Genomic DNA, 16,012 nt, shown 5'->3' on the forward strand with positions numbered 1-16,012 from the left:
TGTCAGTTGAGGGCATATTCCTGAGACTCGCCCCTATGGGAATAATCCAGCATGGAAAAACAAGTCTTGTAAACAAGACAAGAATGATTTCAGCACTACTGATGAGCTTCGTGTGGAGCAACTCATGTTGATAGCAGATTGTTATTGGAAGACTGTTCTGCAGGTATTAAAATAAGAATAAGAACTTTACTAAGCCGTATGGAAAAAGAGCTAAAACTGTGCACTTATAACCAATATTAAAACAGTTCTTACATGGTAAGGAGGAAAAATAGATCAAAATATTTATTATAGCATCTGTTTCTTGCATTTTTTTCCTGTTTCCTGTTACTTTAAAAATTAAAGTAGGAGTTTTAGTTTAAAAATATTCAGTCATGGAATGCCTGTTCTGTGGCTGGAAAACCTGCTGTGGCTTTTTGAATCTAGAAAATGAGGGGATCTTTCCTAGTTTTTACTGCAAGTCAGGAAAAAAAAGATCTATCACCAATATATAAAAAAATGTTAACTGTAAGGTCCCATGTAGCTGTCTGCTTCCTGATACATTTTAGAATGCAGTTTCTAGATTACGGGGCTCATTGCACTAAGGAAAACAGAGTTCATTGATACACTGAGAGACTTTGAGTAATGCATTTTGAGGCTACATCTAAAGGTCACTGGAGGGAAAACAACTGGATAAGATCATATGCCAAGCAATACAACACTATTACTTGTGTGTGTGTAGGTGTGCACACCAGTACTGGGGCTTGAACTCAGGGGCTGAGTGCTGTCCCTGAGTGTTTTTGTGCAAGCCTGGTGCTCTGTCACATGAGCCACAGCTCCACTTCTGGCTTTTTGTTGGTTAATTGGAGATAAGAGTCTCACAGACTGAGCTGGGAAGGTGTCTCAGTGGTAGAGTGCTTGCCTTGCATGCATGAGACCCTGGGTTCAATTCCTCAGCACCACATAAGCAGAAAAAGCTGGAAGTGTCACTGTGGCTCAAGTGGTAGAACACTAGCCTTGAGCTGAAGAGCTGAGGGACAGCGCCCATGTGCAGAGTTCAAGCCCCACGACCGACAAAAAGAAAAAAAAAAAAGAGTCTCACGGACTTTCCTGCTCAGGCAGGCATTAAGAATGTTTAACTTAAATTATTGACATAATTTGGTAGATCCACATGGCGTTGTACGAAATAATGCAGAAAGATCCCTGTAATCTTTGTCTTGTGGCCTGTAGTGTTTATGTTATTCAGAACTTTAGTATATCCAGGCTGGTGGCATGGATATAATTCCTCTGGTCTATTTTTGATAGTCTTACAGTCATTTGCGTGTGTGTGTGTGTGTGTGTGTGTGTGTGTGTGTGTGTGTGTGTGTGTATGTGTGTGTGTGTGTGTGTGTGTGTGTGTGTGTGTGTGTGTGTGTGTGTGTGTGTGTGTGTGTGTGTACCGAGTTCTGTATAGTCCTATCTCTAGTGCACGTTTGTATGCCCCTTGCCATAGTTAAGACCTAGAACAGTTCTGTGAACTCAGTGATTCCGACTATCACCCTGCACCTGAGCAGTGCTGGGCTATCTTTTAACGGTGCCCAAGTACAGCTCCTGCGTAGCATCCCCGTGGTCTTCCCTCACTGCAACCTTGTAGGATCCACAGCTGTGACCTCACAAGCTCTTCCCACCTCTAGCCTTGACAGTGGGCCAGAATGCAGTTCATCTGGATGAAGTTTGTCCCTTGCTTGTACCTCTATTAGAAGCATTACAGTTTACAGATAACATAGCCATTTCAGAATGACCACCCAGATCTGTTTAAATGACAGAAACTAGCCATCTACTTGGGGAAGCCAAGGGCTTCTGGGATGAGTGGCTTCTGTTATATACTGTGTTCGTTTTCTTGATCAAGCCACCTTTCCTCAAACAATGAAAGTATTCCAATTAATTGATGTAATAGAAAAAGACCCACGGTAGATGTGGTCAGGGGTGGAGCCCGCGGGAGCAATAGGTCGGACCTGCCAATGGTGGCGCCATGGCCTTGTGCCAAGTTATTCCACAGAAAGAAGAAAACAAATGGACTTTCAGAAAAAAATGTAAGTATGTATTTATTGAGGTAGCACTGTTTTATGTCCTGCATTTTAACACCACCCACACAGTATCATTGCTTCCTCATAAATATGTGTTATGCTGGAGGCAGTGCATTTTTATGCAACACCTAGAGACTGTTGCTAGATGTATCGCTTGCCCCATGGGTCTGCTGCTGTTTGTCAAGATGCTGAATTTCCTTCGCGTAACTGGGAGCGCCGGAACTGCTTGTTCTTCGCAGTGCTTCAATCACACCACCCGGAGCCAGCTGTGTTCCACACTGTGCTTGTCCTCAGAGAAGCCGTTCACAGCTCACATCCCCAACTTCCTGGCTTTGTTAAAGCCGAGGACCAGCCTCGGTGACTGGCACATGGCTCCACGTTTGCTTCGGCATCTAGAGCTGGACAGAGGGTATCTGCTGGCCTTGCTGCGGTCCTGTGCCTCTTCCCTGTGGGAAGTATCACTCGCGACTTTAGATCTCCATGTCCCCTGGAAGCTTGCTGAGCTTCGCCTGTTCCCCAAGGAGATTAATACCAATGCTCGTTGAGTTATATGCAACCGAGAATCGTGCATGGATAGCCTGAAAAAAATCCAAGGTGAAGGTTTAAGTTCATCTTTAGATAATCCATCTCACTTATTCTTTTCCCTACTTAAAAAAAAAAAAGCAATCTCTTGGGAATGGTGCAGAAGCAGGATGGAACACTGCCCTGGCGCTCCCGTGTCTGATGACTGTGTCCCCTGTTAAGTGAACACATACTATTGCCCGTTTGGAGTTATGAAGTCCCCTCTTCCAACGGCTTCTCCTTGTCCTATTGCCCCGTCGCGCCTCCAGCAAGCTGCCTGCTTTCCATGGAACAAATGTGTACCCAGCTCTGCGCCATGCCAAACTGTATTTCCTCTCTTGGCCACTACAGAATTCATCAGTAGGCATTACCTTCTGCAGAGGGAGTCCAGAAGTCTCTCTTCCATTTATAGCTCAAGAATTCTGTCGTTCCTTACTCGGGGTCCGTCTTCCCCTCACGCCACCTCACTGGGACCAGCTTGCTGCACTGCTGTCCCTGGGCTAGTGGCGTGCCAGAAGCTTCTTTCTGGTTGGTCTGCGATCAGGACATTTTCAGGCACACGGGGAGCGCCTGTCTTGGGGCACAGAGGCCGCCCGCGTCCCCCCCTCACCCAACTCCGGGAGCAGCGTCCAGTCAGAGCTGTGCTGGAGTCGTGGGTAACAGTTGCTGACAACTGGTGTTACTTTAAGATGTTGAGTGCATTTGATAAATGCTAGAAAAAGTCAGTTAAAAAAAAAAACTTTTGTCTGTACATTTATATTGGATGTCTTATTTTATAAATGAAGCTTGCGCCCTAGAAACTGGATTTTATAATTTATAGTTTATCATCTAAAGCACAGAATATAAATGCCTCTTCTGTGCTGTAAAGATAATCTACTGCAGGACAAAACTTTGAACATGGGCTATATTTAGACCAAAAATTACTATTAAAAAATTAAAAATAGAACTATGCTTTAAAGTTAACAAGGTTCCTTAAAGGGGCCTTTGTGTAAGCTGTGCAGAACCCTTTCTTAAGCCTATTTTAAGATTTTATCTGTCTTGTTTAGCATACCCTAGAACTTTACATAGCCTAATTTAAAAAGAAAATTTTTATCTTGGGCAGCCAGCCTATCTGTATTGGTTGAAATTCCACATCGCCTTTTACAACTACGAAGTTAACAATATGGCTTTGTTAACTAAGATCAAGGAATAACTTTAAATGCTTAACATACTACAGGCATAATAGCACCCAGTCAGCACCACATCAAATAAATTGGTCATCACTGTTTATTATGATTTCAGAACATTGTTTTCAGTTGACTCACAGCAGGAAAATTATTTTTAGACATCTTATTCACTCGCCAGGTGCCTAGAATTCAGAGTCAAATCTTACAGTCATAGAAAAGAGTCCCTCTTTTCTTGTGCTTAATAAATTATTTGTGCTTTGTAACTCTACATTTCAAAATGTAACAGCCAACAGAGCATGATGCAGCAGCTGCCCTCGTACAGTCTGAAAGCTTGTAAAAGTTGTACTTTGGTGAATAAAACCAAGGAAAAAGAAGGAAGGATGGAAGGAAGGAATGAGAAAGAAGGAAGGAAGGAAAGAATAGAAAAGGTTTTTCTCAGTATAGTAGAATAAAATTATCCTCTCTTAAAATAAATGACAGGAAGAAGCCACTTTTCCTGTCATTGATAAAAGCTAAGAAACACAAAAATCAGCTTTTGAAGTATGTTAACTCAGTGTTTTAAATAAAAAGCAATAAAAATGCATTCATTATATAGTACCTGTTTTGAATGGTGATTGCAGTTTTATTGTTGGTATTATTATCAAGGCCTAAAAATAATATACTTGGCAGGCAAAATTAAAAACTAGATTTAAAAATATAAGAGGGTTGGGAGCTGGTGGCTCACGCCTGTAATCCTAGCTACTCAGGAGACTAAGATCTGAGAATCACAGTTTGAAGCCAGCTGGAAAGCCCTTGAGATGCTTATCTCCAATTAACACCAAAAAGCAGGAATAGGAGCTGTGGCTCAAGTGGTAGAGCACCAGTCTTGAATGAAAGAGCTTCCCTTCAATGCTATGCCTATGCCAAGGGTGAAAGAGTCAGAGTACGCTTCATAAACTCTGAGGAGTTTTCACAAGATGCAGGCAGGTCCTGTTTTGATTCCCAAAGCTGGAACAGGTTAACAGCCAGCTAGACTCCACACTGCCAGAGAGTGAAGTTTATGTTTCCAGTCACGCTCTTCCTCAACATCAGCACGTTTGACACTTGAGTGCGGATGCTTCTTTGTTTTGTTTTTTATTGGGGGGGGGGGGGCAGGGAGATGCCCTGTTCTTTTTAGGGTATTTAACAATATCTCTGCCAGTAGTGACCCCTCCCGATTGTTGGCAGCCATGTGTTCCTATAGACACCCACTGAATGCTTCCTGCTAGACAGAATCACCCCAAGTTGAGAGTCACCGGTCTGATTTCAGAGCTAACATTCTTAATGACATTAGTGATGGTATTTATTAGTGTTACCATTATACTGAGAGTTGCTCTTGGTATTGTGTTATAGTATCAGGCTTTGTGGAGCTACAAAAGAAATAATGAGCTGGGCACCAGTGGCTCACACCTGCAACCCTAGCTACTCAGGAGGCTGAGATCTGAGGATCATTGTTCAAAGCCAGCCCAGACAGGAAAGTCCCCTAGACTCTTTAAAAATAAAACAATGTTTTTTATTGTAAAAATAGTGTACAGAGGGGTTACAGTTACATAAGTAAGGTAATGACTACATTTCCTATGGAGCATTGTTACCTCCCTTCCTCCCCCCCCCCACCAAGTGTAAAATTCATTTTCAACATAGTGTCTTGTACATCTCATTGTTGCAATGTGTCAACCTGTATCCCTATTTAAGCATTTTGTATTTTCGCTTCCCCTCCCCAAATTAGAAAAGTGTATATACAAGATGTAGGGCACCAAATCAAATACAGTGAAAATGGGTTATACCTTGGGGGAAGAACATACAAAAGAAACAAAAAAAAAACACATAGTACATTATAAGTATGTTAAAAACAATAACAAGAAAGAAAAAAATCACTTATGTCCCTGTCTTGGGGTTCATTTCACTTAGCATCATCTTATATGTTCATATGTACATAGATTTTGAGCTTTTCTGTTTGTCCTAGACATAACACTCATTATTGCAAATAAGAGAAACCATGGGACCTATGTTTCTTTGGGCCTGGCTTCATTTAATATAATTTTTTCCAAGTCTTTCCTATTCCTATCTCCAATGAACCACCAGAAAACCAGAAGTGGAACTGTGGCTCAGGGATAGTGCACAGGTCCTGAATTCAAGCCCATAAGCAACCAAAAAACAAACAGAATGGAAAGAGAGATAATACATGAGAACCCGTCGTCTTTTTATTTTTTTAACATAAGTGGTGACATTCTCTTCTGATGCAGTGAGCTTCCTGTTGCTGGGAACTCTGTGTGTGATATAAGCATATTACCTGTCATGGGCTCTGTCTACAGCGCGCCTGATGCCAGGCCACAGCAGCTCTGCGCTTGCTCCCACGTGGACTTCTGTGGTCATCTCCTAACAGGACACACATAGATCTGTCTTGACCTAGTCTAGTCCCTTCCCATCTGGGCCCGTTGATCCGCTTTTATACCTGGTAGATAACTGAGGAAAGGAAGGAGACATGGATTTTCATAACTATTTAGCTCATGTGATCATGGCGCTCAGCCCTGGAGGGTTGTGTTGGTTGACTGTGTTTCCCTTTTGCTGTGGCCTTGTCACCTTTCTCCCTTGCCTGCTCCTTCAGCCTGTGCTCCCACCGCAAAACCTGGTACAGAAACGCAGCAGGAAGTTGGTGTGGAAACGCAACCATGCTTTCATCCTTGACTGTAGGAGTGGCGTTCTTCAGAACTGCTCACCACCTAGCCATGGAGTTCCACCCTCCATGCTTTTCCTTCCCTCCCCTCCCCCCAGCACAAGACACTAAATACATGACTCCTTTTACTAGACTTCTACAGTTCTCTGAAAGTAGACTACCCTTCTCCCTATCCTCCCCCCAACAAAATGGCCAAGTGAGGGTCTGTCTCCCAAGCCTCCTCACTCTCCCGTCATGATGTCTGTATCTGTCTCTCTTCCTGAAATTAGCACCATTCCCAATTTATAATCACCTCTGAACTAAAACTTCCTAACGTTTATGATTGACTATTTGTTACTCTGTTATTAAAACCATTGGGAAATCAGATGCATTTGAGCTGGGCCTCATGAATAGTTTGAAAGTATTTCCCATATAACTTTCTAGACACTCAGATTTTCTTCAAACAGTAAAATTTTTTTTTAGATGAATTGCTACTGACAGACCCAGTAAACACAATTACATGTGATTGCAGTGGGCATGTAACGTGAGGAGATGCGGGGGTAATTGCCACAGTGCTGGGGACCTAGAATCGCCCAGGAATTGCAGCTCTCAACTCTGCTTCCTGCAGGGCCACAACAGTTTGAATGCATAGGGATATTGTCATGAACTCACAACAATAGAATTTTAGTGTCAATTAAAAACTGGTTTTTTTTCTTCCTTAAAGTACATGTGAATCATCACTCTGGTTCACTTGGAAATAAAAAGATGAATTAGTTCTTGATATAATGTCTGATTTATAGTTACTTCATTTGAGATCAGCATCTCATTGGGGCAGATTTAACCCAGTTCTGGTTTGCTGTGCATCACGTTACATCAGCAAAGCATGATGGGCTTTTCTTTTCCAGGTGGCCTTTCTGAAGATGTGATAGAGGGCACTCAGGCATTCTTGTTTCCCCAGACTGAGGGAGAACCCCAGAGGCCAGCCGTCTGCTCTGTGGGCATCAGATGCAAAGAAAGAACCAGAGCTGCAGAGTAAGAGCGCTGCGTGGAAGAGTTGAGTTTCCTTGTTTGCATGTGTTCTCTAGAGAAGAGCCGACTTAGCTCTGAAAGCCCAGAGCCGGGAGGGAAGGTGTCCACAAGTGAAGAATGGTTGCTGCATCTCTGCTTCCCACCGAGAGGAACATTCAGATGTGTGCTGCGTCAGCACCGCTTGCTCACCGAGACCCATCTGTCTGAGGATGCGGGGAGGAATTGGGCCTGGAACTGTTGTAAATCCTAGGAAATAAACTTTTAAAGAGCTTCTTGAGTTTGTTTAAAGGAATTTTTTTTAAACCCGAAAATATGGAACCTTTTGTACCATACTCAGAGGAGGTGTTCCTAAATGCTTGTTGAATGAATGATTATCCAATTAAAGGCCCTCTTGCTTATTCAAACCTGCGTGTGTCCTTGTACCACACACTCTCGCCAATTAGCAAACATGCCTCACTGGCTTCCTGGTGTATACACAGGTTGTCTTCATCCTTGTCTACCAGAGCAGGTGGTGAGGAAGACACTGAACGAGATCGATAGGGCTGAGTGGAATCTCGCAGGGCACGGCCAGCTCCTCATGTTGTGGAGTGGCTTTGGGACTTGGCGTGGGCGACCCACCTCCCTACCTTCCATCTCATCCTGGCCCCCTCCTGTCCAGCATCAGTCGCAGCAATGTCTGGATTTGCCATGATCCCTACTACAATGGAGCCTCTTGGACACTTCTTCCTCTTCCTCTTCCTCAGATACCTGAGTGTCTGGTCCCTTTGTTTCCCAACAGGTGTTCCCACAGGTCTCTTGGCTGTGATTGGGCGAACCAGCCTTGATGCCTTCCTTGTAGTTCAACAAGATACTTGTCCCCCAGCAGAGCAGTGGGACGAGGGACGAGAGTGGAAGTAGGTCTCCTGAGCCTCTGCGTAGCAGGCTGGCACTGGAGTGGGACCATCGCTTTGATCTCCTAGCATCCCTCTATTAAGTGCAGGTGCATACCTTAGAGCGCTTAGTGAGGTAGCTATGGCTTGTTCTGTTCCTAGACTTGCACACACCACACTGTCTTCTCATGCTTCTGATTCCTGTCTGTCCTGGAGGGCAAGAGTTCTGGGTAGCATGACTTACCATGTGGCTGGGGAATCCCTGGTCACGGGAGCCATGGGATGCATTGGATGCTTAGCAGTATTGCTGGTGTCTGTCTACCCGCCAGATCACAGCATCCATTCTCCCCTTCCGGCTCTGATGACCCACGCTGCGAGGTGCCTGGACAGGCTCCATCCACTGGAGCTGAGGACCACGGCTGTAGAAGACAAGCTGGAGAAACAGGATGTGCTGATTGATGCTGGTAACCACCTGTTCCTAGAGAACAGATCACTCATGGTCCTGGGCCTATACTGAGGAGATTCAGGTTTGTATAAATGAATACCTTCTTGATGAATAACTGGTGTGTGTGTGACTTCCTTGGAGTTCAGTTTGTATTGATCTGATGGCAGAGACTGGAATAAATTAGGTGCGTCAGAGTTCAGCCTGTATATACGAAGGATATTCATCTGAGATAGCGTCTCTCCTTCTGGAGTAGAGAGATGCTGTGGCCATGCAAACCTATGTTTATGGCTTAAATAGCAAAGGTGCTTATGATTCAAGAAAACAACTGTTCTCAAAAACAGCTAAGATTAATATTCTGGTTCGTTCATCTGGGATCTTAGAAGTCAGCCACCTTTCTAGTGGTTCAGTGTGGGGTACAGAGGTATAATCCCTATGAGAAACGGCTAGGACATCACACAATGTACACACACACACACACACACATACACAGGACATCACACAATGTACACACACACACACACACACACACACACACACACACACACACACACACACACACACACACACACACACACACACACACCAGATTTCCTGTGCCTGTTTGCAGTTATGTCTGACAAGCAACTTAAAAGCTTATCATCATGAGCTGGGCCCAGGTGCCTCACCCCTGTCATCGTAGCTTCTCAGGAGACAGATCTGAGGATCATGGTTCAAAGCCAGACTGGGCAGGAAAGTCCCTGAGATTCCTAACTCCATCCAGTGAACTACCAGAAAACCAGAAGTGGAACTGTGGCTCAAAGTGGCCTTGAGCAGAAAAGCTCAAGGCCAGCGCCCAGACACTTGAGTGCAAGCCCCAGACAACAACAACCCCATAAAGCTTACCACGGTGAAGTGCTCACAGTCACCAGATCCATGGATCTTCCACAGTTGGGAAGGGAGAGCCCAGGCTGCTGAGCTGATGCTCCAGAGGTTCACCCAGTGGGTGGGTGGTGCCTGCACTTGTCACAGCCCTTTGGGACCACAGGCAGCAGGGAGCTTTTGTATCTATGTTTTTTGTCCAAAGAGAAACCTTCTGTAGGTGGGTGTATGTATGAGAGAGAAAGAGAGAGAGAGATGCACCTAGAACATTAAGGGAATTTAAACGGTTAAGCAACACTAGGGGGACCGGAAGGAAAACAGGCTATGCAGTCTTAGTCAGCCGAGGATGTAGGTTTCCATTCATCTCCTGTGTCCTGGGGGTATAATTCCAGATTGACTCAGTAGCATTCCTGGAAAATAGGACCACAGAATTTTGACTTACTGTGAGGAGGTTAGCAAGGATCTGAGACATAGTTAATATATTTAAATAGCTTCCGTCCTTTTTTTTTTTTTTTTTAAGTATCTCTAAAAGCAGCCATGATGAGGTGATTCCATGAACCACTTACTGTAAAATTACAGTAGCTAGATCTTGTTGAAAATTCCCACTGGCTGGCCACCAATGTTGATAAAGTTCATTATTGAACACCTTCACCATCAGCATTATAGTAAGATGGTAAGGCAGAGTTCTTAGACCTCATGTGCTTCATGCGCTCAAAAAGCAGACAAAACGAAGTACCATGTTTCATTATAAAATACCTTCTCATAAGATCAGAAAGTGATAAATCCAATAAGGACAAAAGCTGAATGAAGGAGGCAGGAAGAATGGTAAGATGTGTGCAGGTGAGCATATACAAGCCTCAGATACTGTGTGGGCAGGATGATTCCATTCTATCATGAGTGACGCCTGTCATCTTAGCTACTCGGGAGGCTAATAGGTGAGGATCCAGGTTTGAAGCCAGCCCAGGCAGAAACTCTGTGAGAGTCCTCTCTCCAACTAACCAGCAGAAAGCTGGGAGTGGAGGCATGGCTTAAATGGTACAGCACCAGTCCTGAATGAAAAAGCCAAGGGATAACCTGAGGTCCTGAGTTCTAGTCCCAGTACTCACACCACACACACAAAAAGAGTGACTGGAGACACATTATGAAATTCAAATTGGTTTTGTGTACAAACTGCACCTTGCCTGACTTTACCACAAGTAGCTGGATTAAATAAGGAGCCACCAATATTAGCAATACTTGTGTGAGTGCACTGATTCCAGAAAAAGCATTCGACTAGATTCAGGCCCTGGTGACTTGCCTTTCCACAGCCCTTGGGTAATTAAGCTTGCTTAGTAGCCACTGTAGTAGAAAGCGCTGACAGCGTTCGATAGGTTTGTATGATGAATGAATGCGGCCGCGCTGTCTCTCTGTACATTTGTTTTTGTGCTTAATGTGAAACAAAGATTAATTAGAACCCATGTGCTACTGGAACGCAGGAAGTATTGATGACTGGTACATCTTGGTCTATAGTTAGAAAAGCTTTTATGTCAGAGGCACAGCTCTCACTAATTGCTCGTCTAAAACTTCTATACACCGTTAATCAACTTAAACACTAAAGACCACCCCGTGTGACATGCTATCACCATTCCTCACCGTACCCTTAAATGCTTCAAGATTCCATCTACTGAATCGATTCATCATCCCTTAATCTGGGAGGAAAAGGAGAGAGAGCCATGGAAGAAGTAAACTGAGAAGTTTTAAGAACTGATGTCAGAGACCATACTACTATTCTCGAAAAAGAAATATGCTTTCATAGTCACTAAGGGAATCAATACCAATGGGTCTTCAGTCCTGCTATGGGAAGTCAAGAAACCCATTTTAAGGGTTTCAAACAGCCCCCAGGGATCCGGGTGTGCAGGTGTGATCAGCAGAGTGCAGGATTTATAGGTTTTATGCCATTGATCTGATCCACCTCGGAGAGCCCTGGCTGTGAACTTGTTTGTGACCTTTGGCAGTCTTCCTGGTCAGCATGAGAAGGGCTGCCAGAGGGTGTGTTCTCTTTCTCCAACTTCCTCCCTGATATTCAGCCCAACAGGATTTTTAAATCCCATTTATTATCATTATTTTTACGGAGTTGGGCAAAAGGCTTATAATTTTTTTCTTTTCTTTTTTTTTTGTTTGTTGTTGTTGTTGGGCTTGAACTCTGGGCCTCGGTGCTGTCCCTCAGCTCTTCAGCTCAAGGCTAGTGCTCTACCACTTGAGCCACAGCTTTTTCTGCTTATGTGGTGCTGAGGAATCGAACCCAGGGCCTCATGCATGCAAGGCAAGCACTCTACCAGTGAGCCACCTTCCCAGCCCCTCTTTCATAATTTTTTAACATAGTGTATATTGAATACATTAATTGTAGACATTAATTCATGTGTCTCCCCTTCCCCCATCTCCCCAAAAAAGAAAAATAAAAACAAATGAATTAAAGCAAGGCAAAAACACTTTAAAAAACAAGCATGTTTCTATTTCTTGGAATTTGTCTTGATAAACTGCGCTTTAGATGTTCAGAGGAGTTATGCCTTTGGATTCCTCCCCTTTGTATAACCTCCTTTAGTTCATTTGTTTGTAAGTTCATAACACCTTGTATAAGTTACCATGTTTAGTTGCATCTAGCTTCCACATATGAGAGAAAACGTGTTGTTTGTCTCTTTGAACCTGGCTTACCTCACTTAACATGATTTGTTCTAGGTCCATCCATTATCCCTGCAAATGACATAGCCCTAATTTTCCTTAATAAAATTGCATTGTGTATAGGTCCCACATTTTTGGGGCCCAATCTTCTATTATGGGGCATCTGGGCTATTTCCCTATCTTGGCTATTGTCAATAGTGCAGCAATGAACATGGATGTGTAAGTGTCTTTATCATTTCCTGGCTTGTGATATTCTGGGTAGAGGCCCAGGAATGGTATGGCTGGGGTATAGGGAAGATCTGTGGTTAGGATCCTCCAGGCTGTTGTCCAGAGTAGGTGTACATTCCCACCAACAGTGCAGTAGGGTTCCTTTTCCCCATATCCCTGCCAACATTGTTCAGATTCACAGTGTTGGCCAGTGTGACTGGAGTGAAACAGAATCTCAGATTTGTTTGGCATGCAATTCTTTTTTTCAATTGTGAAAATACCATACAGAGAGGCAAGATAATGAGTACATTTCTTATCAAGCATTGTTGCCTCCTCCTTTGTTTCCCCTTCCCATCCCTTCACATCTCCCTCCCCTCACCCCCCCCACTCCCAACCAAAGTTGTAAAGTTTGTTTTTCAACATAACATCTTGTACATCTCATTGTTGCAATGGGTCCACCTGTATCCCTATTTAAACAATTGTTTTTTTTTTCCTTCCCCTCCACAAATTATACCAACATCAAATACAGTGAAAACAGGGTTATACTGGGGGGGGGGGCTTCAAAGTAACAAAGAAATCATCTTATAAATATGTTAGAAACAATTGCAAGAAAAAAAAAACATTTGAGTCCTTATCTTAGGGTTCATTTTGCCTAACATCAACTTACCTGACTGTTTCTGCTTGTCCCAGACATATACTAGTTATGCATGCATTTCTTTTGTGGCTAAACCCAAGAGAAAACAAGGCTTATTACAGTAACAGGAATAACAACAAAGGTTCCTGCCCAACCATTAGATACTCACACCACACATAGCTCCAGCTGGTGCCTGGAGATGAGATGGTAGTGGCATCTCTCTGGCTACCATGTGTCCTGGTTAAATAGACTACTTCCTCTATTTGACTATTCAGTGTTTGCATAAGAAACCATTACCCTGGTCCATGCCCTTTCCTCTCATGTACACTACAGTCTGTCTGCTCCTCCCCTCCCCTTCCTTCTGCCTTCCCTCCTCTCCCCTCCCCTCTGCTCTCCCTCTTCTCTCCTCTCTTCTTCCCTCTCCCTCTCTTCTCTCATCCCCTCCCCTCCCCTTCCCTCTCCCTTCCTCCCCTCCCCTTCCTTCTCCCTCTCCCTTCCTCTTCCCCCCTCCTCTTCTCCCCTCCCTTTACCTCCCCTCTCTTCCCTCTCCCCTCCCCTGTCCTCACTTCTGTCTCTGTCTGAATCTTTCTCTTTCTGTCTCCATGTTTGTGCTTCTCTCTTTTTCTCACTCTCCTGCTCCCTCCTTCCCCCTCTCCCTCTCCCTCCTTTCTTCATTCCTGCCTTCCTGACAGGGCAGTGGACTTCCCTGGGACTTGTTTCCCTTCCCTGCCAGGGTCTGCGGTCCTCCAGCGGCCTTGCTTTCTGGGGTGCTGGTGCCTTCCATCCCAGTGACTTCCTCAGGCCTAGTTGTTTCCAGGGGTGGCAAGAGGACAGTCCTCTGTCTCCCAGAGCCCAAGCCACACTCTGGCAAGCTGAAACTGGATCTGGGTGGGACAAAGGTCACGGGTGTCCACCACAGTCCAGAGTCCCAGCCTCTGGTCACAGTGAGATTCAAGGCCACTCCTCCCTTCTGGTGGGGGCAGGCTTGCTGGTTCTCTACTACTAGAACCCAGTCTAGCTGGGGCCTCAAACACCCACCCTTAGCCCAGAATCATTTCAGGCTGGGTAAGGCCATGGCCGACTTTTTGCAGTTAAACTGGAAGTGGAATTGCAGCACAAAGCCCACGTGCCACCGAACAACAGCACCTGCTGGTTCTTCCCAGGGTCCGGCACAGGAGCTGGGCCTTGGAGAGCAGATCTCCTCTCTAAGGCCCCCACCCCATCTCAGTCCCTCCCTCAGCAACTCCATTTTGAGGAAAACGAGCCAAAGGTTCTGGCCTTCGTCACTCCTGTAGCCTTTGTTTCTTGGATCTAGTCTTAAGGGCTGGCAATTATGTTGCTCTATAACAGAATGTATTGAACTCCAAAAGTATATTATCCAATAGCCTTCCTGAAAAATAAAATCACCTAGGTACAGGTACACCACCCCCCTCCCCGCGCAAATAGTCTGAGTAAAAATCCCAATAAAGAGTCCTGTAAATGCTCTAAATTGTTCATGTGAGTATGAAGTTCAGTGCCAATGTTGAGAAAGAATGACTAAATTGGCCTTCATTGCTACATTCAAGACCCAGAGGTCATATTGGTGACTTGATATGCCAGGGTTTCAGTGTACAATTGTCCGTGGTGTTGGAAGAGTTTGGCTACTCCCAATAATAGACAGTTTTGAATGGCTCTAAGGGAGAATCTAGATATATTCTATTACAGAAAATGTTCTGATGCCAGACAGGCTCACACCTGTCATTCTGGCTACTCAGGAGGCTGAGATCTAAGGATCATATGATCGTTCGAAGCCAGCCCAGGCAAGAAAGTCTTTGAAACTCTTCTTTCCAGTTATCTTCTGAAAATTAAAATGGCAGAAGAAAAACTGTGGCTCAAATGGTAAGGGACGGTGACCAGGCCCTGAGCTCCAAGCAAAGAACCAGAAAAATGCTGAGTGTGTCCAGCTTTCATCAAATGTTTTAATAGAGTGATTATCTAGCACAGAAGCTCACCGAATTATAGGTTGATTAGCGTACAAAAAGAAGAAAAATGAAAGTTTGGGAAGCATAAATGATGTTGGAAGCTTGTTACCGTTTTCATTATTTCTTTTCCGGACAGCTGAATGTGTTTTTCTTGGCACCTCTATTTTGGATTCCTCTTTGGCAAAGCATTCTCCCAGGTGGAAAGTTCCACCAGACAGTTTTCCCTGCTACCTGCCACCCACGCTTGGTTTTGGTAAATGTAGTTTGCCTGGGAGGTGCAGAAAACCACTGTATTCAGCTCTGGCGCCAGGCTGCAAGAAACATTGCTCTCTAGAAAATCAAGATAAAGGAGGTCAGGAGGGGCCAATTTGCTTCAGAATAATGATTTTAACATTTTTTTAAGTTAACTGAAATAGCTCAATATCATTCCTTGGATTTCTACTTAGTCCTATCGTCCTATTTTAGCACAGTTCTGTAACAATATAATGAAAATAACCTTTATCTATCTATCTATCTGTTTATTTATTTATTTATAGCCACAAAGAAAGAACTATAAATTATTCCTTATCCAAGTTTCCTTAGGCACATAAAATAGCTGGGGCTTGCTCTGCTCCAATAAATCAAAGCTTCAAAAAAGAACCAGAAAGCTAATCAGAGGATACAGCTTCCACTAACTAGACAATAAAATCCTGAGTCTGTCATCTTTGGAATTCATAAGAGATAAAGAGCCACTACACTCAAAGTTTCCAAACTAAGTCAAAACCATATCGACACAATGCATTTGTAATCTTGGTCATTATATTCCCAAAAGATCTTCTAATTTAATAAAGCTCGCAAGTTTATTTGCATTTTATAATCATAAATAAATGCCTTCACTATATTTATAATTTCTTCAAGGAAAAGAAAAATAT

At 43.9% G+C, this 16,012-nt stretch overlaps 1 protein-coding gene across 4 annotated transcripts in view; it reads left to right on the plus strand.

The window, feature by feature from the left end:
• The window catches only part of Ube3d (ubiquitin protein ligase E3D), a 99,629-nt gene extending 90,913 nt beyond the window's left edge, over positions 1-8,716 (plus strand). For 2 of the 4 annotated variants that reach the window (XM_070010254.1, XM_070010255.1), the window contains exon 10: positions 7,399-7,849. In XM_070010254.1, coding sequence (XP_069866355.1) covers positions 7,399-7,476 — 78 coding nt within the window. In that variant the 3' untranslated portion in view covers positions 7,477-7,849. Of the gene's footprint in view, positions 1-7,345; positions 7,850-8,667 lie in introns of those variants that run through there. The other 2 variants (XM_070010256.1, XM_070010258.1) reach the window with 2 other exon arrangements.
• The last annotated feature ends 7,296 nt before the right edge of the window (positions 8,717-16,012 follow it).

Source organism: Dipodomys merriami, unplaced genomic scaffold (genome assembly GCF_024711535.1).
Source record: "Dipodomys merriami isolate MVZ:Mamm:240054 unplaced genomic scaffold, mDipMer1.0.p SCAF_8, whole genome shotgun sequence".
Taxonomy (NCBI): Eukaryota; Metazoa; Chordata; class Mammalia; order Rodentia; family Heteromyidae; genus Dipodomys; species Dipodomys merriami.